The following is a 25,268-nucleotide window of genomic DNA, read 5'->3' on the forward strand; positions in this document are numbered from 1 at the left end:
TGACCTCTGAGCAGTGTTTTGGCCTGTTTACATCGATTTTTGCAAAAACTGGAGAAGCTTTTTCCTGGCAAGTTATTTGTTTGGAGCAAACAGTAAAAACAGGTTAAAGATCTTCTTTCTTGCACTATTTGTACAGTACTACTATGCTATTCCTAGCCAAAGAATATATTTACAAATGTAAGGAACATGTAGAAATGTATAAACTGCACTACTGTTGATAACATGGACTGCTATTTTTGAGATAGCAGTACCAGCTAGTTCTTAAGAGAGGAAAGGAAAATTACGAGAAATACACTGAGAAATCTGCATTCAAATATCCGACTGAATAATTTTTGCTATTGTTATGTATGTAACAGAGTTGCACTTCAAAGCATAAAATGAGAAGGACAAAATGAGAATTGCAAAGCCAACTCATCCCAAAGTGATGGCAATACACACAGGATGCATGTGACTAGGGTGACTGCAGTAAGTGGGAGCTAGGTTCCTCTATTAGTCCCCTAGGATTTGAGCACAGAGACCTTGGGATGCAATTAGCGGCTGCTGTGCCTGTAGAAAAACATTAACAGCAAGTAAAAGATTGAGCCTTTTCTATTCTGGCCAGAAAGCAGCAAGCAACTAACTGCTCCATCTTCAACTCAGGTTTCACACTTGGATTCTGACCTTCAACCAGTCAGCCATAACAATAACTGAGGGGTCCGTGATCGTGCTAAGTAATTCTTTTGTGGCTCTCTTCTTTTCTTCTCTGTAGTTTTTCTTTTGAACCTGTAAATAATAATAAAAATATTTACAGTGTCATGGCCATAAGCCAGTTATCAGCACAAAAAGGCACTGACCAATATAAGCTGAGGAAAAACCTGCTAAATTCAATTCACAATACAGATATAGAAAAGTAACTTTAAAACAGACTATTTGACTTCAAAGTGCAAACAATTATTTCAAGAGCAGCTACGACGTAGCCAATTTCAGATTCTTCTGTAATTTTCTTTTAAAACTGAGGACTTTGAACCTCCTGTTAGAATCAAAGGGGAGAAAAAACCAACCAAACCAGCCCCCTCCTCTCTTCCTTTCCTGGTGTAAACTACAAAACCAAAACTAGACTAGGTTCCAATTTATAGGTACATTATCCAATCTGTGGTCCTTACCCACCAGTTATGTTCCCTCCCCAGGAGAAATCTGCAGCAACATATCTCCCTCATTTAAAGCCAAATAATTCTACGTTTCTCCTGAAATGGTATCTGTCAAGCAGTGGAGGTTGGTCTTGCTACAACACGGGGAAGTTGGTCTTGCTACAACACAGTAGAAATGCAGTCAAACTGTAATATTGATAATTCCATTTGTCATTTCATTGCATGTAGGTGTCCTGACATCCTTGCCAACTTGAATTAACCTATAATCTGCGTTATTCTACAACATTGTGCCATCTTAAAGACTGCATTATAGAATGCCATTATTCAAGTAAAAATACAGTAAAATTTGGAGAGACTCAACAGCACAGCTTCTCACAATACTTAAATATTCCATTTGGCATTTTTGTCTTCTCATTAGAGAATAAGATAAAACTACATAAATGCATCTATTGTCCACGAGGAGTTACTAGGAAATTAATTCACCTTGAGAGATTCTTTTTTTGTAAGTTTGCTTGAAGATTGAGAGATGTCCTTCTCAGAGCCATTGAAAAGCTTGGATTCAGACTGAAATTCACAACACACATAATAAATAAATAAATGACAATGACAGATACAAGAATATATTACTGATGCTTGCACTTTTGAAAGTGTTTGAAGTGCAATTATGTTTCTAAGGTTCCCATTCCCTCTCACTTCTCTACTGCTTCCCCATTAAAAAAACCCAAACCAACAAACTACAACTTGTAACATGAGGTGTTCACCACCTATTCCTCTTTTCATAAGGGTTTTATGGGAAAGAAGTCTGAGATTCCTTTGGAAGCAGTTGACCTATACACAGTAAGTATTTAGCTCATGTAGACTGTTACTAGACAGAGAATGCTTGAATAGCTAGGCATTATTTTAGCAGAGAGAGAATGTTTTAGGAGGATACAGGTGTTTTAACACAGGAGTCATTCCCAGGATGTATGAATCAGAATACAGAATCAGCTGTCTTCATGCACAACTTGACAGCTTCTCCAAACGGACTGCTACAGAGGCACTTACCCTGTGACTCATGAAGGAAAATACAGCCTCTTCAGTCTAGAATTCAGTGCTCTATAAAACATCAGAGTAGAAATGCCCACTAATGGCACTCGTTCTGCTCCTTGCTCCCTAATTCCACGCTCTGATTACTTTGCAAGTCATCTTCAAGAAGCTCACGGTGGTGTCAGGCAGGACCGAGACCCAGGTTTTTCGTGACACCCAAGTCCTGTTCATGCAGGACAACGAGCTCCCTCAGCACCACATGATCTTCCCCCCCCACCTCTCCCCCATGTCTTGTAAGGTTCAAAGTTTATTCCTAGGGTTTGCTGCCTACTAGTTCAAAGGGAACTCAAGACATCAGTCACTTTAGGAACAGCACTCTTTAGGGGGGGAAAAAAAAAGGAAAAAGAGGAGTTTATCACAGAGTTTTCATATCATTCCTATTGGAAGTCAGAGAACATTGAGAAGGTATGCACTCTATACAAACTTCAGATAAATTACAAAGAGTTGTATTTCTTTGTACACTGAAACATAAGCCTGGTGGATGCAAACTTTCTGCATTGTCAAAAAAAAAAAATCAGCGTGACATTCTAAACTGTGTATTCAATTCAAATTCAAAGACATTTTATTAAAACTAACCCTCAAAATGTTCCACATTTCAAATCTCAAACTACAGTGCAAAGTCTATTCACTGAATTTGTATTTTGGAATACTGTAAAATGACAGTCAAAAATACGCAAGCTTTGAGGAAAACTTACTGCAATAGTAAAAACGGTGCACTTGAGCACTCTCTTAACTCACAAGCTGCTCAAACAAAGGAAACAAAACACAAAGATTCACAAGCTGTACTGAACAATTTAACCTGGATTCTATTTTACATCTTTTATTCAGAACTAAGACTTTACAGGAGTCTACTTAGCTACTGTAAAAAAGATATGTGCAATAACTGACAAAAAGTAATTTTAGCTCAAAACAGGTTTAATGATAAGTAAATTTTCTTTAACTTCTGTATCTGTCTTGGAAAACTGAAGGAAACCTCTTTATTTTGCAATAAAGGTATGTTATTGACACTCAAAATTTAGCCTTAAGATAAGCATACAACTTGAAATTAAATTCCTCTCTCTAGAATTTAAAGGAAATACAGTACCTTAAATGTAACAACAGAAGAGGGGAGAAATGCTTATCACTGTCACATAAGAAGAGGTAATGAATTCATTATGCAAGCTATCATGGAGCAACTTAAGCAAAACATTAAAAAATATTCTAGTTGCTCACTAACAGAAAGCTAAGGCAATCTAAAGGTCACGCATTTAAAAGCCCCAAACCAGGAAGTTTCACAGGCTACAAAAACTCCTTTTCTCATTGTCTCAGTTTTAAATCTCAGTAATATGACACTGAGTAAAGGTCTAGATTCACCTATTCAGTGTTTTGAGACAGGTCAGTGCATATTTTTAAGCCAGTAACCTTCTCACTGTTACATCTACACATAGCAAATGGGATAAAAAATTTAGAATAAAACACTTTAAGAGAACCTGCTGTAACTCTCAGCAAAGTACATTCAGTACCAGATTCCAGGCAAGTCCCATCACTGCTTTTCCATTCTCTCTTAGGAAGAAGGGCTGCTATTTCACTTCCACTAGTATAATCAGAGCCCACATGCAGCAATTTAAAAAAATGGGTGAAAAAAAGCATGTATTAGCAGAATTAGGAATCTTGGTCTCATTTTCAAAAGAAAGACACAAAAAAAGTAATAGCAAAGAACACAAAGACTTAAGATCCTGGAAAGACAAGAACCAAGAAAAATAAATATAAGGGAAAGGAAAAAGGAATTGGATAGTCAAAGATAAATGATTCTTGAGAGTCTGGAATAAATTCAAGTCAGAAGAGATCATATTAACTTGATTTCAAAGTCAAACTGATTTTGAGGTTTCTGGACCAACATTTTGATCAGAAGAAAGCTGGATGGTGAAGTACACTTCCTTGATATCCCTGACAAGTGAGGCTCTAGGATGCACTAAAGCAAAAAGATACAAAGTTTCGTGATTCCAAGTCACGTGTAGGACATCAGCAGTTTGAAACGCTTAGCTACACACCACAAAACTGCAGCATCAGCTGCAGAAACGAAACTGCTTATCCCGCTGCAATTTCAATGACACCATGTAAGCTGGGAAATGCTACTATAATCTTTACGTCTCTTCGTTTTCCTTCAATATCTTTCTAATGTTTCTCTTTACAGCTCTGCTATGGCAAATATCACAGAAAAATTTGTGTCAAGACTTGAGTGCAAACTGTATCTCCAAGGGGTGTGGCTGCCTGTGCCCAGGGCAGAGCACTGTGGGAACAGCTGTGCACAAAAGCAGCAAAAAATCAGGAATTCCCCCCTTTCCCCTGGGAGCTAGCTGTGCTCAAGATCTGGTCCTCACCTTCCAGAGCAACCCACACCAGCTGCACCCTGACAATCTGTTTAAGTGTTTGCTACCACATCTGCCTCTGTAAAAAGACAGTGGACATCCTAGCAGAAAACACAAAACCATACAGCTGGGTAAATTAGAGCCTTCAAACTCTATGGCAAGGTAATTTAAAATCTATGGCAAGGGAACATCCCACTCCAAGACAACAGCAAGAAGACTCCATATTTAATTTTCACTACTTTGAACCACACATTTGCATGTGATGTCATCCTGGGAACTATATTAAGAAATTCCCTTTAATCTTTATCTATTGCTGAATCTGAAGAGTAATCTTCAAGATTATCTACAACAAAAGTTAAATACATTTGCCTTTAATTAAAAATGCTTACTCCTTTATACACCAACATTTTTAAGCCTGGTTAAGAAGTTGTTTTCCTTACCTTGCTTTTTGACATAGAATATGCCACATCCTCTTTACTTTGTGATGCTTCATCCTTCCCTTTGTCAAAACCTTAAAGAAAAAAACCAGCATTATGCAAATAATTTAAATTCATTAACAATCTACATGAGCTAGCCTTTGAAATAAACTTACCTATGTGTTTAGCATTAAAAAGTACAAGTAAATTGGATTTCCAAATAACATATACATACCAATCTGTCTCATCAGTTGAAAACACTAGCTACTACAATATACACTAATTTAATACCCACTAAGAGGCAAGAACAGTCCACTGTATTTGGAAAATGCCACACCTGATCCAATCACCTGATGAATTGTAAATACAATGTGCCAACTTTTGTCCTTTTATTTTCTCATTCTCCCCTACCTGCATACATGCAGGCACAGAGAAGAGTACTAAATAAAGCCTTTTTTTATTTGTTCATTTCTGTAGCTAGGTAATTGTTAAATACCAGCTACATGAAAGCAAATCTGATGAAAAATCACCAGTCAGAATTTTTTTGCAAGAAAATGGAAAAAGTTCCTTACATTAGCCTTGAATTTATACTTCCAACTTGACACTGAAGAAGCATAACTACAAGGCTTTATATTAAAACAGTTATCAAAATCCCATGTTTTTCTTCTGTGACAAACCCCACACCTCCCCAGTAAAGCAAAGTAAGTCTGTGTATGTGTGACAATGGAAAACAGGGACACAACTGGTATGGGTGCTGCCACACAGCTGCTATGTGCCACAGAACATAGACTGAAAACCTGGCACCCTCTCGCAAAAAATCGCCTACTCTGCTTACAAGACACAACATCTCACTCGCTGATCCATTTTATTTGAATAGGGTGGTGGCAGCATACAGCTTTTATAAACAGGAATAAAAAAAATTGCACAATGCATTTATCTGTGTAAGTCAGCATGCCATCGTTTACTCGCCCTTCAGAGAGAAGGCAGATTAAACCATGCAGTCATACATGGATATCCGAACAGCCCAGGCAGCTGAGAAGCCTGATCTCAGAAGCTGGGGGTGTCTGAGAGCTGTGCCCACGAGAGGGCATTGCACCAGCAAGGACACCCGGCACCCACGGCCACGGCCCCGGACACGGCACCAGCCGGGCACGCTGCACCCACCGACACCACCAGAGCTTCAGAGCGTCCCTCCGGGCATGGTCCCGACTTTGGAACACAAGTCGGTATTCTGATCCCCAAAATGAGAATACTTACCAGGGCAACTCCTTGATTTCACATTCTTCAGGAGAATGTGTGTATGTGCGGGGAAACTATGAGCTTTGGAAGAATTTCTAACTTTCGGTAGCAGTGCTGTTGGGTAGATTGTCCATTGTAGGAATTTTTTTTTTTTCTAATTATTATCTTCCCCCTTCCACAACTTATGATACATAGAAACTCTAAGACAGAACTGATTCATTTGTCACAATTACACATCTTGGGAAGATGCATGGAGTTAAAGAGGCATTAGGTTGATCTCCAGGTTACACGAGAAATCTTGAGATTCCTCTTGGTTTTGGTCTGGTAATCAGTTTTTTCCGGTTTTTTTCTCCCTTTGTATTTATTATTTTTGTGCAGATATTATTTTTCAAGATCAGATTTTAAAAAATTATATACTGCAGTACAATATCTCATTCTATGTTCACATAAATAAAAGGAAGTCCTACATGCCTTTACAAACAACTTTTACACATCTTCATAGAAGCCCCACCTGGGCACAGTTCACTAAATCCTCAATTTTGAAATTCTTCCAACACACACCTGCAACAGGTTTGTTCAGCTAATGAAAACCTGTAACACAGAAGACCATTTAACAACAGGGAAGAAGTACCTTAACAGGCAGATGTGTAGTACTAAGGAATCCATAAAAAATCCAGACACCAGAAGCCACATTTCCTGGATAATACCAAATGCAAAAGCACATATGCTATAGCATTAGTTATCAGGCATGAAACAAAACAAAGGCTGTTTAAAGCCTCAGAGGCTACACTTGCCTTAGCTCACTGAGAAGTCACTGGATTCAAGGCCAGCCTTAGGCAGTCAAACACACCCCAGGACCATAACAGACCTCATCCAGCACCCAAAGAAATTCCTCAAAAGGCATCAAGTCCCATTGAAAATGCAATGCAGGCATTTTCTAACGACTTTGCCATTTTTATTTATTTAATGGCACATACAGAAGGCTTAGTGAGGGAAATCAGCAAGGAAGTGCTAAGTCAGGATTGTTCTTACAGAAAGAAGCTATTATTCAAAGCTTGCTTTCTAAAGCACAACAATTTTAAGAACTTTACATGCCCTTAATCTAACAGACATACATTTTTTATTTTCACAAACAAGCTTTGCATCAGTATCACCAAGACGAAATGACCAGAAAGAACTATTCTGTCACAGAGAACTGGACATGAAGACCAAAGTTCAGTGGCATTTCCATGAATTTCATCTCCTTGCTTTCAGTGTCTCGAGCTGGAGAGGTGTGTGTGCCAGGTGATTCATGAGCATACCACCACACCAACTGCTCCCTCCCTCCCCCACGTGCACAGAAAAGGGCTCTCTCAGGGCTTCATCACCAAAGCCAAGTCAGGGTGCTGCACCTGCTGGAACACCTTGCACTGCCCCATCTCGGTCTGTGAGGAAACGCAGTTTTTCAGCTTTGAATCCCCCACCATCCTACTTGTAACCTCCCTCTCTGTAGAGGGATAAGCTCACAATACAGACAGCTGTCTGGAGCAGAGATTGCCAGGGCACAAAAGGATAGAAGCAGGGGGTAATATAAAGAAAGTGTTTCTAGTTTTTCAGTGTTTATCAGCAGTGGTTTGGGACTTAATATTTTAGCTTACTTGTTCTTTCCCATCTTGTAACTCAATTAGCAGCTCTTTAACGAAATAACCTGAGCTCACATTTTACAATGTGGGAATTCAGGTGTTGAACAGTCCCTTTCTGTAATTTCCTCTCTATTGCATCCTTTGAATTTATGTATCATTTTCTACCTGCAATCCTGAAAGCAACCTTTAACGTTAGCAGTGCCACTGCTGTACTCTCTAAAGCAGTTTTGAGCATCAGCAATTGTGTTCAAAGCAACACCACATCTTAACAGACTTTCTCCCAGTGTGACCTTCCTTATCTTAACAGCACAGGTCCCATGGGCTCTGAAAGGTGATCCCAATGCCAGTGCAGTCAGCCACAGTTCATGGTATGACCTTAGAAGCCACGGGAAACTGTCCATTAGTGCGCTCCTACTGTGAGCACTCCCTCAGCATGTTCTTCCAAAACTTGCAGGTGAAAATCTACATTAAACTCATTAGGAGCTTTCAGACAGATATAAGAGCCTGACAGAGGAACTAGAACCACTGTACACAAGAGGCCGATGAAACAAAGTCAAACAGTGCTGCTTTAGAGATTGAGACAGATTATGTAGACAATCCAAAAAAAAAAACCAAACAAAAACCTCTTCAAAACACTGTTGACAAAAAACAAGGCTATGTACACTCCAAGATTAGAGACTATTTAGGATAAAGACTGTGGCAGTTTCAAACAAAACTGTCAAGGTAATAGATTTCAATTTTCAAGCATAACATGTATTTTTTAAAGTTGCACCCACAATCTGTCCCTTCAATCAATTTTGAAGGAAGGGAAAAACCAAAACCTACCACATAACTCTTTCATCTCAAATACTGGCTTTGTGCCTCTCAATAAATGCCATTTGCAATTACGATACATGAGAAAAATACATCAGAAAATAAACATGGTTACATTTTAATGTCAGATCTATTTTATCCATAAAAGAAATAATTACTATCCACTGGAGGCTCTTTTTGAAACATACAGAAAAAACCAGCAAAAAAGCAATGCAATGCAGGAAAAGATCACAAACAGCAATCCAAGCAACAATATTACTGACTTCCAAGTGAAAAGAAAGGAACAGCCTGATTTGATTACTGGTGTGCATGTGCAGTTTTGAGGAACAAATAATTGAGCTGGAAAATGTTTCTGGAAGAAGTATGAGCTGTACTTAGTGGGAGTTGTCAATACTGGTGCTATATAATAAACACATTGGGAAAAAAATCTTTTAAAAGAATTGAACACAGGGAACAGTAGTCTTTTTAACTGACTGGCTTTCAAAAGCTTCTTGACAACCAGATTTAAGACTACAATTTCATATTAACTAATTCAGATTCCTCCATGGACTTTAAAAGTGAAGTAATCAGAAAAGTAAGCAACTCCTTTTATGTGTTTTCTCACAGTCGTGTTTTCTTTTGCAAGCACCATATAAAATAAAAAAACCTAACCAAAGACTGTCATCACTGTAACTACATATGAGTATCTTTTAGACAATTACTCTTTACTTAAGCCAATCTGAAAGAGTATATAAAGAATGTTTATTAAGCATGTTAGGAATGTTTAAATTCTTCAGATATAATGGAAGACTTCAAAAGAGAAAGCATTTTTTAATTCTATGTACACACTTGAATTTTTTCATTAAAAACCTCTTTCCATTTATTCTGCATTTTAAGTAGTCATTTATTGTCTGCTTATGAACAGTGATCAGCTTTAATTGCACAATTCTATACAAAAAGGAAGCAAATACAAAATGAAACCCTTTTGTTTTCTCTAATTACCAGACTACACATTTATTTTAAAGGTAGGAAGCATCTGTCTAGTTGCCAACCCCATGCTTTCAAGCTTTGAGATCTTTTATTCTGTAAGCAGCTTGAATAAAACTCAGCGTTAGATTCTTGGTAGAAGGCTAATCATTTCCTGAGCAGAGTAAAAGGAAACATTCCAGGATAAAACAAGTTTACTAAGACACGGTGTCTGCAGAGACCCCCTAATCGCCAGTCTGCAACTTCCCCCATGCTCTGCACCCAACTCTGCTCCAGGGGTTCAGAACCAGGGCTTACAAATGCAGTGAGCCATGCTCCAGGAGACATGCAATAGAAAGTGAAAACTATTTTATTCCCCCCTTTCCTTCCCCCTGCAGCATCCTGGCCCTGTGGTGTGGGGTACGACTACACAATAAAGTGCATCTGTGCACACACACAAGACCAATCACATACCCAGAGCAATCCTGGAAAGAATGCACAATTTGTACTATGTCCCCTTTCAGGAATGGGTGACCTTGTAACACATTTTCAAGCACTAAGGCTTTCTGAAATAAACTGCTGAAATTCAGGTACCTGCATCAGAAGAGCACATTAGGAACAATGAAACTCTACTAATCCATTTCAATATTCCAGTACTGATTTTCAGGAAACAACGTATCTGAGCAAAAGGAGATTGAAACCCAAATCTTGCACTACAGAGTTTAGCAAGGCTATGTTTTAGCCCTCATTTTCTGTCTTGTCATTTTATGTCAAACCCTTGATGACCAGCCTGCAGATTTTCCAGTAGTTACAGCTAAATGAAAACCTTCTGCTGTACCTTACAATTTTAAAGCAGATCCATTATGTGTGTGTGTGGTGAAGGAGGGGGGGCAGTGGAAAGTACAAGAAAGGAAGGCATTTATAAACCACATCACAGAACCTCAGTCCTAAAAGCCCAAACAACCAAATCAAACATTCCAGTCAGTCTCAAATCCACCAATGCATTTTAAAGTGAGATTTGTGGCAGTGTAAAAGCTAACTTACTCGTTTGCCTGTCTGCAAATCTTGCCACTACAAAGAGCTGTTATCTAAATGCATACAAGCAGTACTCTTTCCGATTTCTACCAACATCTCAGTACATTATTTTCATTCAAGCTTAAAACTTTGAGGTGAAAATTTTATTTGCTTCTGTTCATTTTAAGGAATGCAAGACTGAAACAAACCTGGTAAAGCAGGAGAGAGCTCGTTATATCCGCCAAATGAAGCATTCCGGATAAGCCTTCGGCCATCAGCTCGTGGAGAAAACACAGAAGAAATCCCAGCGCATGAAGAAAACCTACGTCGCACTGGACCTTCTTCCTTCATGAGTTAAGGTGTTTGTGTAAGGATTATGTTCTCTGGGAAAGCTGGCTAGCATAAGCTGCTTGGAACAAGAGTGTTGCGGTAGCAGCCTTTTACCTCACATTCTGATGAGTAAGATACAAAAGAGGAAAAAAAAGAAACAAACGAAGGGCGCACATGAAAAATGCAGTGAAGAGACAGAGGCTGCCAAATCAGCAAGCCAAGCAACACTATACTTCTCTCATCAAAGCCCTTAGGATGCTTAAAGTGCAATGGCTTTGCTTCAGCTCTTTTTTTCTGGGAAACACACCACATCTCATTTTTTACCTCTCAGTTTTGAAGCACACAAAAATGGTACTTATCTTTTAAGGACTCCTTAAATCAAGTTCCTGTTAGTCTTTCAAGTCCCAAATTTATATCGCACAACAGACAACTCATGAGCTATGTGGCTTCCCTGTTTGATACTGTGGTACACTACGGGAATCTGAAAAGGGAGCCAATCATTTGCATTATGCAGCCAAGTCAAACTTTCCTGTTCAGGCACTTACCTAACTAGCTTTTGTCAACTGACTGCCATGGCCTCTACAACTTCACTTCTTATTTTTATTTAAAAGGTGAGGCAATTGCTTTTTCTTCTCAAAACTCTCCCATATTTATATATACAAACCAGCCTGACTCCTGGAAGAGCTGCCCTAAATAATCTCCACAAAAAGGCTTTTTATTATTAATGCCCCAAATATTTTATTCAAGGAATAAAACACTTTAATGGACCAACTTAAATTTTAAACATAAAAAAGATTCCAGTAAATTGTGCTTCAAGACTAGAAATCCGCTGATCCAAACTCCTCCTGCTGGCAGCTACCAGAATAAAGTCAAATAATCTCTCCCTAACCTCCTTTATCCACTGCTGGTTACATCAGCAGCCTCTTTGCCACAATGACTAGCATGCACAGCCACCCTCTTCCATATGTGGAACTTGCTTCCCATTTGGTGTTTCTCTGTGGGTCCCATTTTCCCCACATCTTATGATTGATGAAACAGGTTTTGAAACCTTCTCTGCTAAAAAAACAGGACACCAAGAACTGGCTTGAAAATAAGAACTAGAGTTCTACCTGACTCCATACTAGAGGTCTCCTTCTCTTACAAAGTGAAACACATGCCATAAATTAAATCAATAGTAGCATGAATGTGATTAATCCTCAAATAATATTATTTACTCCATCCCCTTATACAAAGAAGTGTAGTTAACTTCCCAGTATATGACAAGGTAAAAAGATGTACCAGATAAAAACAAATATGAGGCATGGATAGCCATCAATAGAAACCATTATATGCTGCATGAAAAACACTTAAGCACAGGGAGTAGGAAAAACTGGATGAGCATCATGTATTCAGGCCTGTCTCCATTTACCCAGCCCTGTGTCTCACACTTCTTTCAGCTGAAGCAGTCCTTGTCCAAATGTCCCAGAAGGAACAGAAAGAGCAGCTAAAAAACTAAAGGAGTGGAATGGGGGGGCAGTGAGGAGGAAATTAAAGGAGGGAGAACACTACCTTTTTTTCTGTTTGATTTTGGTTTTGTTTTAATAAACACAGCTCCATATCACCTCTCCAAACCTGTCTTAACTACAAAACAGAGCAAATACCTTGGTCCAAATCTATTCAGAATATGCATTTTCTTTTTTTTTATTCTAACTAAAATCAAGAGAAAGCTGCAGTAGAACTCCCCTTACACACAGAAGGAACTGTATCCTCTCATTACAGACCTACCTTGCCCAGTTAATGAATGGGGCTGTTATCTCCTCTTTCAGAGTCAGGGCTGTGACCCTGCCCAGAGCTCTGCTGACACTGGTATCTGGCCGTTTCCATGTCTTGTACAGGAATGGCTGGGTCACACAGACTAATGGGAGGGGCGGCTCCTCCATCAGACACTTGCACATCCCTTGGTCTGCATCTGCCTCCATGCCTGACCATGCCTGCCAGCCCAGCAGCTCGTTTCACAACTGAGTCTTCTCTGCCACCTTATGTTCACATTACTAAAAAAAAAAAGTGCCTACACTTCCAGGGGTTTCAGGAAACAACATCATCCTGAAGGCCTTTCCCTGACTCCTCTTCATGCCCTCGCAGGTCCCTTGACACTGCTCATGTAGCCAAACTGTAAACAGGAACAGATTAAAATACCTCTTTCTCCTTCCTATGCCCTTTTCTCCATTTAGAACTGAAAGCGAACTCTCTGGATAGATAAAATTAAGAATTTCAATATGGATAATGTTACGTTTCCCCTCTCTGAGGCTCTCTCCAGTCAAGGAAGCTGTTATCCAGGTATTCTAAGCACCTTCTGCTTTAACTCAACAGCAACCCAGGAGAGGCAGGCTCTGAGCCTTTTACCAAAATATGACTCTGTCTCACCACCACAACAGAGGAGGAAAAGAAAAAACCTAATTTAAGCTTCCTCCTTCATCTGCTCACTCCCTACCCCTCAAAGACTAAAAAACACCATAAATCCTTTTTCTTCTTCTCTCTTTTCTGAAAATAAATTCAGAAAGAAAAGGTCCATGTACTGATGAAATCAGACATCGTGATCTTAGACTAATGTCCCAGGCAGCCTTCTAGACGTTTGATACTAGCTTCCAGGGCTTTAATAATTGACATACTTAGAAAATGCACTCTCATACACAGCTTAGAAATTTACACTGTTTCAGATACTCACAAATAGAACTACAGCCAAGTCCAACTCCGTAAGTGAGACATGGCAGAAAAGCCTGCATAAACAGGAAAGTATCTGCACTTTAGCCCAAAGGCATCAGGGGCATGACACAGTGTATCTGCGCATGAATATGTGAGTATTTTCATAAAAAAATTTATGAAAAGTCATGATAGGAGGCAGTAGACTAAGTATGCCACTGAAAGAGAAAAAAAGTTTCCTGGTTTCTCTGTTTTATAAAATACCTTTATCAGTAGGAAGACAAAAATCCCTACACAACTGAAATACTTAGTTCATGTATCTCAGGGCAGGAGATTAAGAGGGAACAAAGGGGAAGAATTCATTCTCAATCTGTTGAACATCTCTTTAGAGGAGAAAAACTTATTTAATGTATACATTTTTCTAAAGGCCAGAACGTATTTCTCACATATTCTTCCCAGATATTAAATCTGGGCTTCTTCAATAGTAAATACTAGCTGAAAACTAATAATCCCATACTTAAGACATTCTTCCAGGATATTGACTGGAGCAAAATGTAAATCTCAGTGTACAAAACAAAGTCAAATAGAAGATACCTAGAGTTCTAACCATTTGTGAACACTTTTGACAAAGTCTGGTTTTAGCTTTAAAACATTTCACCAATGGAAAAATATCTACATCTAAAAAAACCACAAAACAGAGGTCTTAACAAAAAAAGACCTCTCTAAATTGTACAGGTATTAATTCCATGAAATTGAACTCAAATCAAATCTGGACTACCCAAATGAGGAACTGTAACTATAATAATCCTTTTTATAGAGATTTTAGAAGTTTAGAATAACAAACACATTCTACAAACTGATACTGATGCAGTAATACAACCAAAGAGTATGTCTAGTGATGCAAATTTTAAAAAAATAACCCTTTTCTCCTTAAAGGTACCCAAGGAAAAGCCAAAATATTCTTAAAACCAAATTCTGTGAAAGCTAGAGAGAAAAGAAGGAGGAAGGACAGGTTGGTGTAGTAGAGGAAGACAGAGGCTTTTTAGACTTGCCCTGCAATTTTGACAGTAATTTGCCCTGACATTTCAACATCGCTACCTTTTCCAGTAGAATTCTCCCCCAGTCCATGAAAATGTCATAAATAATTCTCTACATGCAGTACAAACACGCTCTTTGCAGCATGCAGAAAACAAAAAAGGAAAGCAGCTAGACTATCATACCTAAAAAGGTTTTATCCAACACCTGATTTTCATATGTGGAGTTGAAGTAAAAGTGGTTTTCTCCTATTTAATAAGAAGGGCATTAAAGATATACTTGCCTTCAGCACTGATATTTGATTCAGAAAAAAATTATACCTAAACCATGAGGCTACAAGTTGGAGCGTAGTTTAGAGAGGAAAATTTCTTTCACCAAGTATTCTTCTGTTCTCTGGTATTTCCAGCTCCAGTGAAGTTTAGCTGAGGAGTAATTCCAGAGGCAAGCCTGAGAGTGGTGATGAATGACCACCAAGGCTCCCCATGCACTGCTGGCAACTGTACTTGGCTGCACCTCCTCACTTGCTAACAGCCTGCTCGGCTCCTCCCACACGGAGTAAATAGCCTTGCTCACTACTCAGGTTTCAACATTGTCATCTCAGCCCTTATGAAATTCTCAAGGTCACAGCTCCGGTTCAAGTAGGCCTGTCCTGCAGAGACTGTCATGGAGAAAGAGGACTTGCTTGAGATGTTTCACAGCAATCAGCCCTGCTGTGCCTTTTAAACCCAGTACCACGCTTTCATAAAGCTATAACCCACACAGAAAGGAGTATATGCAATTTACCCAAGCCACAAATACTGGGTGGAGTAGCATTTCAGAAATGGCAAGTTTTAATAAACACACAATGACTTGCAGAGAGGAATGTGCCAGAGTATGCATTACAGTAAGAAAGCAGGAGGTCAGGATAATGTATTCAGGAAACTAATCACACACAGCAGAACTTAAAACATTTTACGAGAAACTCAGTCTTACAACACAGACTAAGATCAGATTATTTAAGGCTCAAGCTCCTTCCTCCTACTGTGACCAGAGCCTCACTCATATCCCATTCAAGACAAGCATCACTAAAGTTACTCCAAGTAAGTTACACAGTTTTGTGGAACTGGGGCTTCACCTCCACACTCCATCAAAAAACTAAAAAGTGACCCCCTGTGTCCTTGGGCTCAGGTCCCTGCAGCAGGACAACCAACACTAATTCAATACCACCTAAAGAACAACCAGTGCCCACGGCTCCTGCACACTGTTGATTACAGAATACTTCCTCATCATCAAAAGCAAAGCAAGACAAACTAAAACACCTCCTAATAAAATAGCAAGAAAGAGCAAGAGTCTCCAAGCATGAGGGCTTGCAAGGTTTTAGAAAGAATTCTTATGCAGAAGGAGAAAGCGGAAGTGTTAACATTTTTCTAAGACATTAAATGCATTTACTCTGCAGAGAAGGTGCCTTACTTCAGAAGTAACACTTACTGTTAATATGGAAGTATTTAAAAAAAGCTTTTTGGAGAGCCTCAAGTAGGCCTTTCTTCTTTAGCAGGGAGACAATGAAACAGACTTATGGGAAGATGAAGCGAAGTAACAAAGTGTGATACACTTAGTAACAAATTGTTCTTACTGTGTCAAGATAATAAATTATTCCGCCTTTCTTCAGCTTCTCTATTCAAAGAAAAGATAGAGGGAAACAGGAGACTGCATGAAGTTACTTCCATAACTAAGTCTGTCTAGATATAGAGAGTAAACTCATAGAAAATGTGAAAAGAAAAACAGAAATCACTATTAAAGATTAAATATAACCCAACTATACAGGAAAACAGCTTGGTCTGGAACCAGACAGACTGGCAAGATTTTGCCATCTGCAAGCCAAATACTATTATCAAAAAGAATTATTAATACACTGAAAGCACTGGTTGGAAAAAAAAGTAACAGCACAAACTGGAATTTAAGCAGTGATCAACTCCCAGAGGAGTTACAGCCTTGCCTGTGCTCGATGCCTCCATCTGCTGTTGTAATTATGGGCAGCGACATTTCTCTCCCCAGCTCCAAGGCAGTTCCTCTCTGCTCTGGCTCCAGTTTCATGCATTTGTATGAAAGAACAGGCTCTTGTGACCTCTTGGCAGAAACGTGCCCAGAGCACCACAGCCAAATGCCTGTCTCAGGTAGAGTTGCTAATGCTTTGAAAAGGCTTTGAGTTCACTGCCACAGGGCTGTATCTTTCCTTCTCTTGGTCCTCAGTAATCTGTCTTCACTGACGGCTGTTTAAGAGGAGATGCACTGCTGTATCTCTGGGGCTTCTCGCACACTGACCACCAGGAATCCAGAACAGGGATGATGAGTCAGGAGCTCCAGACCTTTCTTATTGCCCAGTGAAAACAAATTGTGTTCCTGCTGTCAACTGAGCCAAACAACTGAAACAAATGGGTTTTTTAAAAGCTGCAAGTTGCACAGGTCAACAACAAACCAACTTTAACTTGTTTTCTGGGTCATTAAGGCTCCAAACGCATCTTATCCCAGCTAATAACTGTTCTTTAGGACCTCCTGTTTGAAAATGCCTATTCTTCGCTTTCCACCTTTACTCACATACAAAAATTTGTATTTTCTCAAAAAATGCAGCATCCTGTGGATTAAAACCCCAGCACTAGCATATCCTCTAAATGCTTCCTCTGGAGTTGTTTAAAGTACAAGCTCAGCACAGCCAAAAATGCCCTCACTCTTCCCCAAAACCAGCTTCACCTCCTCCTTCCAATTGAAGGTCATCATCATCATCACTGGCAGACATGTAATTTTGTTTCCACTGTCAACCCACCTGCCTGCACCTAAGTCACTTCTGTTTCTCAGTCATGTAACACGATACATTTTTATCGTATTGCAAATTGAATGAACAACTACTACTCCTCTGCTGGAAAAGAACGGCAGATCCTGTTTCTTATCTCATGTCAGGCTCCTTCTGGGCACACACGTCCCAGAAGAACATGCTCACATTTTAACCTCATCTGCATCTCACTGATGTTTGAATAAAGGCAGGAAAAATACAGAAAAGTCTGACATTTTCAAGGATTCTATTACAGAATTTTAAATAATACTATTTACCACAAATACTGCTATTTAAGCACCTATGCTGTCTTCATAGAAGTTTGAAATATGTTTTAAGAAAATATCAGTAAGCTAAAAATATTAATCATTTATAAGGAGACTGAGTTTTATCATAAATTTAATGTGATCACTATTTCTGCATTGATTCATTTTATCAAAGAAATAAATCAGTATGCCTGAGTTAATAAGATTTACAAGAATCCAATTTACCAGGGATAATTCGACATAAATAGATGACATCAGCAAGCAGAGTCCTGCTCTACAACTTTTGAAAATGCAGTCTTGTACTTGATATTTTTAATGTTAATTTTTAAACTGCAATAAAATAATTTTGTCAGTTATTCCTTTTGGTCACACACTAGGCTAAAAAGGAAAAATTCCAAAAATAATCTTGATAGAAGTTTAGTTGTTTGTTCGTTAATAGTTAATAACATTTTTAACCACTGAATGCAAACACAGAAAATGAGCTAAATTACCATCATACTATCTGTGTGTCAGCTGCTAGAACTGAAAGATGATTTAGCAGTACTAACATCTATATGCACTACACTTAAAAAAATATGGTCTTGGTGAGTTGTTGAGGCCATGCTGCCCACTAAAGCCTAAAGACACACCATCCCACAAACATAAACAAAGCTTAACAGATAAAGCTAACTCCCCAAGCTCATTAAAGTTTCCATCAAAAGGCTACTGAATTATTTAGGTCCTATTCCAAGTCTGACATTAAATAAAATATTGAGCAAAAAACATAGTATAATCATTTAGTATGTTCAAGACACACTAGTTTTAGCATTATGATCAGGACTGGCCTACTCTGACGCTCTAGTTAACTACTTGATGGGCAAGGCAGGAATAAATTAAATCCACAAAAATTAAAATTAAAAGCCCATCTCAGGATCATGCTATATATGGCCAAGTTAGCACTTGACCACTAAAATACTAAACTTTTTACATAAACAGTTTAATATCATACAGGAAAAAATCTCCACCATCCCTTTTTTTTAATACATTTCCATCAAACCTTGCTGAAGCTTTCAATGGAAGTGAGTGCGACCTCCACACCTACGCATGCCAGTCACAGGTAAGATACTTCAGCCTCAGAATAAAGGACACCATAACTTCAAGGATCTTAAAAATATTTTGTAAAACAATGCAAAGATTATACAGAACAGTGACATTTTAATTAGACTTTGGCTGAACAATCACTAGACAATGCTGCCAGATCAAACTGTACTCTACATCTGTAAAATAAATCTGCATTGGACTCCAAGAAGAAGACTTCCTTCTCTGTCTTGGACAACATACTAAGTTCCATCTCACAAGAGTGACAGGAATGAGGAAGGAGGAAAACATGTCTTAAACTAAGAAACCAAGTACAGGAAAATAGAAGCTTTCTGAAATCCAGAGCTATGATCACAAATGAAAACACAGTATTTATACAGGAGCACCTAAAATGATAAAATACGTATCACTTACAACTTTACAATGACAGATTGCATAGTTCTCTTTGTTCCAAATAGGAAGTCAGTGGCTCAAAATAATGTTAAATATTTACCTCCCCTCCCTCATGTTAAGACTAGTGCAGTTTTAACCATATTTGTAATACTTGTCATTAGGATCTGACTTAAAACACAAGCAGAAGACATAAATTAAGCTTGTTCCAGTAGATTTTCCAAGAAATGGCCACTGAGCATGCCTGTCCCTGGACAGATGCTAGACAGCCACCATGGTGGTCTCCATGTTAACACCAAAGTTAGTGCTGGTTGTTCCAGAGACTGCACCTCCCAAGTTGCCGATAGGCTGCAAGACAGTAACTGTGGGTTGCTGAAGCCTAGCCCACATTGTACCATTTCTCTACTGAAATTGAATGCAAGCCAAATTTCTTGTTTCATGAAACTACAGCCTTATTCCTAGTAGTGCTCCTGGAAAATGAAGTCAGTGATGACTGATGCAAAAAAAGGCACAAATACATTTAACCAGCTTAAATCCACATACATAAGCCCTGAAATATTCAGATGAAAAAAAAAAATCTGGAGAGAAAACTTAATATCTGCAAGGAACTTGACATAGGACAATCAAGTCTTAGCGGTTTTCAAGCCCATCTCAATGATTTTCCTATGAGTGAAAGCCCTGAAAAAAACACAACAATTTGACTTTATTAATTAGTGGGAACAGCAATATTAAAAGGAAGAATTTATTAGAATATTCAAATACACTTACATAACTCCAGCATTTGTCTAGTAAAGGATACAACACAGTACAGAGAGAAAATAACCAAAAGTTCTTCCAACATAATAAAAATTATAAACAAGTTATATTTATATTATACAGAAAATATTTCCAGACTAAGCTTGAAACAAGGCACAGGACATCAAGTGCTGTTCCAGTGAGGTAACACCAGGAATTAGAAAATATATCCGAGCTAACTGTGTGTAGTACCAAAAATACTACCATAGTAACTTTAAAATACACTAAAATACTACCAGATTCAGCACAGTAACAACTGTCTTTGTTTCAAAGTTTTTTTCTTATCTCAATAGTACTGAATAGGAAAACAGGAATATGATTCAAAGTTACCTAAGAGACTGCCTTTGTTACTCTGAAACACTAATATCATTACTTTGACAAAGCAAGCTATGGGAGTTAGGGAAACTCATAGCAAAACCAGTAAAAAGTATAAAACCATGTCAGGAACACCGCTCATGCAAAAAACTAAAGGAAGCGTGGATGACTAGCATGGCTGCCAATAGTAAAAGGGGAGAGAATATTAATTTTAAAAGCCTGAAGTTTTCACTAAGAATACTCCAAGAAAAATGTCTAGTGATTTCCTAGGCAATAAATACAAGTAGTTTCAAAAGCAAACAAGCACAAGAGCAACTATCGCTTGGTTTTTTTTGTTTCTTGAATAGACTATCAGCATGTCAGGTCTACTAATGAGTTTCACTTTCCATCCAGTCAGTTCTCATGAATCCACAGAGTTTGTTTTCAACAGGTTTATAGCAAGGCAGAGGGACCACTTGAAAGCTGGCAAAAAGTAGTGTTGAGACTTTTTTATTTCTTTTTCTAAAGAGAAGGATCTTTCAGTAGAAGGAATTGTTGAAGTATCTTTATACAGAAGTTCCACTTATGGTACATCACAATACTGCTGCATAAAGGCACAACGTAAATACTGAGAAAAGAATGTTACTGTGGGTTTTACAGGACTACACACAAATAATCATCTACCATCACGTGGACTGTTCTCCCATCAAACAAATCATAGCATGCTCTAATAAACTAGTGCATCACGTAATGCCTTTTTTTCCTGTTTCAGATTAACACATAAAGATACAAATAATTACATACAAAATTTTAATATGCTTTCTTCCTTACCTCTTTATTGTAAAAGGCAGTGATTTTGAACCAGTATTTGGAACAGTTAAAGTCAGAATCTAAGTTCTTTAAAACCTCTGTAAAAAATAACTTTGTCTTACCATGACTATGGGCAGTTCCTGGACTGAGACATGGTTGGAGTAACTCTTTGGTTGGAGTAAAATAACCTTCTTTCCCCTGGTGCTGGTTCATTTTTCCTGGAGTTATAGGCTGTTCATCACTGTTTGTTACCACTGCTGAAATACAAAATAGGTGCTCATTCAATGATGTTATGTGCTTGTGCATAGATTTCTATTAAGAACTTCACTGCTATTTATGAAACTGGTTTTCAACTTCTCTCTTGCGAAACATTTCATTCTAGAAACTGAGGTTTTCAAACCATGTATTTGCTTTGGAGAGGATGGCAGAAAGAAGCCAGTAAGACTGGTCTAAGACATGAGGCAGAAGATGAAAACAAAGACTAGCATGAGGTTGGAAAGGCTGATACTGAATACAGATACAGCATTGAGCTGTAGCTTATCTTTTGAAATCCTTCTTTTCTTTACCACTTTTGCGATAGCTTTTGGTTTAACTAGCCACAACTCAGCCAACCCACGAAACAGCTTGCCAGATCAAGCTGTACCAACATCCCAGAAAGCTAAGATGAATGTCTGTATATACATCACAAGAAACAAGTTTTAGCAACAAAAATCATGTACAAATTCTGTCGAGGCAAAGGCTTAAAGCAGAAGAGTTACTCTCCTTGAACCTCATCAGTCTGAAAAACTTGTCTGGTGTCTTCTTACCTATTTCTAGGATAACCTCGCCAGCCATCCTGTTTTATAGTCTGTACATTTCCTTAAGCTGCACACAACAAAACTGTACCTTTTTTCATAGTCAAAGAATGACTGTCTCTGTAACACCTGTCATGTGAAAGCAGATATACTGACAATGTGTTCAAAGAGGGAAACAAGCAATATTTACTAAAGAAAAGACTGGAACTTACAACACTGATGGTTTTAAGAGTTCCCAAGCTTTCCTTAAAAGTTCAGCAGAAGATTTGAGTCAAACCAAACAAGTTCTATTCTCTGGATGGACTCTGCAAAGTACAAAGGCCTTCTTAGCTTTATCACTACTATTATTACAGTAGTGGAAACATTTTGCATCAAAACCTGGAATGAACACAAAGCAGTATGAAAAAATAAAAAGGTGCTTGAGTGTCCAGAGAAGGGCAAGGAAGATAGTGAAGGGTCTGGAGCACAAGTCTGATGAGGATGGCTGAGGGAGCTGGGGCTGTTTAACCTGGAGAAAAGGGGATTCAGGGAAGACCTTATTGCTCTCTACAACCACCTGAAAGGTAGCTTCTCCCACATAACAAGTGACAGGACAAGAGGAAACAGGCTCAAGTTGTGGCATGAGAGGTTTAGACTGGCTATTAGAAAAATTTCTTCACCAAAGGGGTTCTCAAGCATTGGAACAGGCTTCCCAGGGAAGTGTCACCAATCCTGGAGGTATTTAAAAGATGTGTAGATGTGGCACTTGGGGAAGTGGTCTGGTGGTGGACTTGGCAATGCTGGGTTAACAGTTGGACTTGTTGATCCTTAAATGTGTTTTCCATTCTAAATGATTCTATGAAGACTGCAAGGATTGCAATATACCCACCTGTATTTTTCTACATCAGGTAAACCATCTGAAGCTCTGCTCCAGACAAACTATACTCTATGTGAAGTGCTGCTGAGGAAAAATATGTAAGGAAATGGACAAGGGAGGCAACAAGCTCATTTTACCAGTTCAGAATTCAAGTCTATCAGTGCCAGAAGGCCGGTATTTCAAAGCAGTGTCTGATTTTGCTCTTCTTGTAGTACCTAACTAGCTGTTTACTGTTCTGCAACTACAAAGGAAAGGGGGGAGCTGGGCAGCTGCTGAAGTCTTGGGAAGGGACTGTACCACAAAAGGTTTGGTATGCGAAAATAAAAAGGGGGTAAGAAAACAGCTGCTTGCCAGGTTTGCACAAAATGGGTCGCTGCAAGGAGAGTGAGCTATACTTGTTTTAAAGATTAAAGGTGTACAGTGCACTGAAGTAAGACCAACTTTCAGCCAACTAGCTGAAAAGTCCTTTTGATGAGCCACTGGCCACTTAGCTTCCACAGGGATGGGATTTCTCAGGTGCCCCTGCCAGCTCCCATGCCACTGCAGCAGGTGACAACATGGGCTTCTAGCACTAGCAACCCTCTCCTGAGTGACCTGTGCAGAAGGCTTGTTTGTGAATGGGCAGCATGCAGCACTGCTAATGTTTTTGTAAGCTTTAAGCTTTGGGAATTCCAAAGGTTTCTTTAAGCTGTCACAATGCAATAACTTCTCAGGCAGCACTTGCCAGTAACCCGGAGTGTAAGCAAGCTCTGCACACAGGTGTTAGTAAAGCATGAGCTACATTCAGCAATGGTGACTCAGTCATACTAACAGGACTACAAGCTTCAAGCTCACTGTTAAATTCATATTCCTTCATTGGGAGTCAATTAGGTCCTGCAACAACTCCTAGCACTGTCAGAAAGGCTCTTTTCCTACAAAACAGAGCTTATGTATCACCTAATACAGAATACCACATGGCAAGCACTTTACATGCCTGGGGATTCAAGGTGAACTTCTTAAACCAAGTGAGTTTTTGAGAAATTCCATCTACAAAGCTGAAAAATGATTAGCGGGAGAGTTTTTAAATCTCCTTTTTATACAAAGCATTATAAAAGTACTAAACAAATGGAAATAAATTAGTTAAGAACATAACTATTTATCTAGACCATATCAGCCACTAGGAGGAAGTTGTCCCCCCCTCCTGCAAAATGCCTCACCCTAATGCTCAGATGTTTGCATCTGAGGTGAGGGAGAAGACAAGGCACTATTTTAGAGAAGAAACATCAAATAGTAAATATCAAAGCCTCCTTGTGACTCTTTAGAGGGCACATTTCAATACCAACAGAACTGTTGAGAGTTGAGAATACATACTTTGTTCATGTTCATCCTACTGGCCATCAAATTACTAATATAAAAGTTTGTCGGTACAACTCATACCTTAGAAGAAACATAAATCGGGGTCTTTTACAGCCAATTTAGTTCAGGTAAAGCTCTGGAAAAAAATATCTGAAGTGTCAGATTCATACTTCCTCTGTTTCTATAATGAGCCTGTGGAAGTGCCTACACCACTGAAAATAGCACAAGGACATCATATACAGGAAGAGGTTTGCTGCAATTCAATTCAACATTGTTTTCCAATGTCTGTAATAAGCCGTATCAGCTAAGACCACAGCTTCTGCACAGATTTCTCATAGAAAAAAGAAACAATTTGTGCCTGCACCTTTCTTTTTCCCACATACACAAACTCTTAATCCCAGGCAAAATTATCCTGCCAATCATACTATCACACAAATGCCCACAAACCTAAAGTAAGTCTTTGGCTGCGTGTAAGCACATAGATACATCTGAAGTTTTCCCTAGCACCTCATCAGATCCAGCCCTGAAGTATTACAGTATATATATACACCTCTTCAGTTCTGAATATGTAAAATTATTGACATCAGGTGAACCACACATAGCACTATAAACAGACAAGCTCAAAAATAAAAAACTCTTTCTGAACCATTATTGCCGTATCTTTACTATCTATATTACAATAGCGTTTGAAGGTTTCATTTCAAACTGATTAAAAAAAGCTTTTTCTTTTCCAGATAAGTAATATAAAAGATTTTTTTTTTTCCTGGCCATAACTGGGAGAGGTGAAGAATAAACTTTTCCCACTAAAAAAATAAAAGCTAAGGTAGGGAGACATTTGGATGAGTGGTATGCCAGGCAATACACTTTTCCAATAGCAAATTTTCATCACACTTTAACTTCTCAATTATGACACGGAAGAAAACCTAGTATTTATCCCAGCAACTATATGCAAAGATATATGCTAACTACTATGAACGTACGTGCAAACATAATGTAGGAGAGAGGAGTCACTTACTTGATGGTCCAGGAGAGTCTCTGTTCTCACCATGATGCTGTGTACCCATACAATTGAGGAATGAAGAACAGCAAACATAAAAATCCAGGCCAGGAAGAAGCAAGTGCACAAAAAGCAGCAGCAGCAGCGGGAAAGAAGGACAATGAAAACAGTGTTAGTTCATAACTAAAATACAA

At 38.7% G+C, this 25,268-nt stretch overlaps 1 protein-coding gene across 9 annotated transcripts in view; it reads right to left on the bottom strand.

Annotated features, from left to right (window-relative positions):
* Positions 1 to 25,268, bottom strand: part of OSBPL8 (oxysterol binding protein like 8) — an 84,966-nt gene that overhangs the window by 25,548 nt on the left and 34,150 nt on the right. For 2 of the 9 annotated variants that reach the window (XM_039570280.1, XM_019279844.3), the window contains exons 3-7: positions 25,093 to 25,129; positions 21,215 to 21,349; positions 5,002 to 5,072; positions 1,611 to 1,691; positions 661 to 762 (exon numbers count right to left, since the gene is read on the bottom strand). In XM_039570280.1, the coding sequence (XP_039426214.1) occupies positions 661 to 762; positions 1,611 to 1,691; positions 5,002 to 5,072; positions 21,215 to 21,349; positions 25,093 to 25,129 (426 nt within the window). Of the gene's footprint in view, positions 1 to 660; positions 763 to 1,610; positions 1,692 to 5,001; positions 5,073 to 10,819; positions 11,063 to 21,214; positions 21,350 to 22,098; positions 22,192 to 25,092; positions 25,130 to 25,268 lie in introns of those variants that run through there. The other 7 variants (XM_010413711.4, XM_010413710.4, XM_039570281.1 and 4 more) reach the window with 7 other exon arrangements.

The sequence above is a fragment of the Corvus cornix genome, chromosome 1A (genome assembly GCF_000738735.6).
Source record: "Corvus cornix cornix isolate S_Up_H32 chromosome 1A, ASM73873v5, whole genome shotgun sequence".
Lineage (NCBI taxonomy): Eukaryota > Metazoa > Chordata > Aves > Passeriformes > Corvidae > Corvus > Corvus cornix.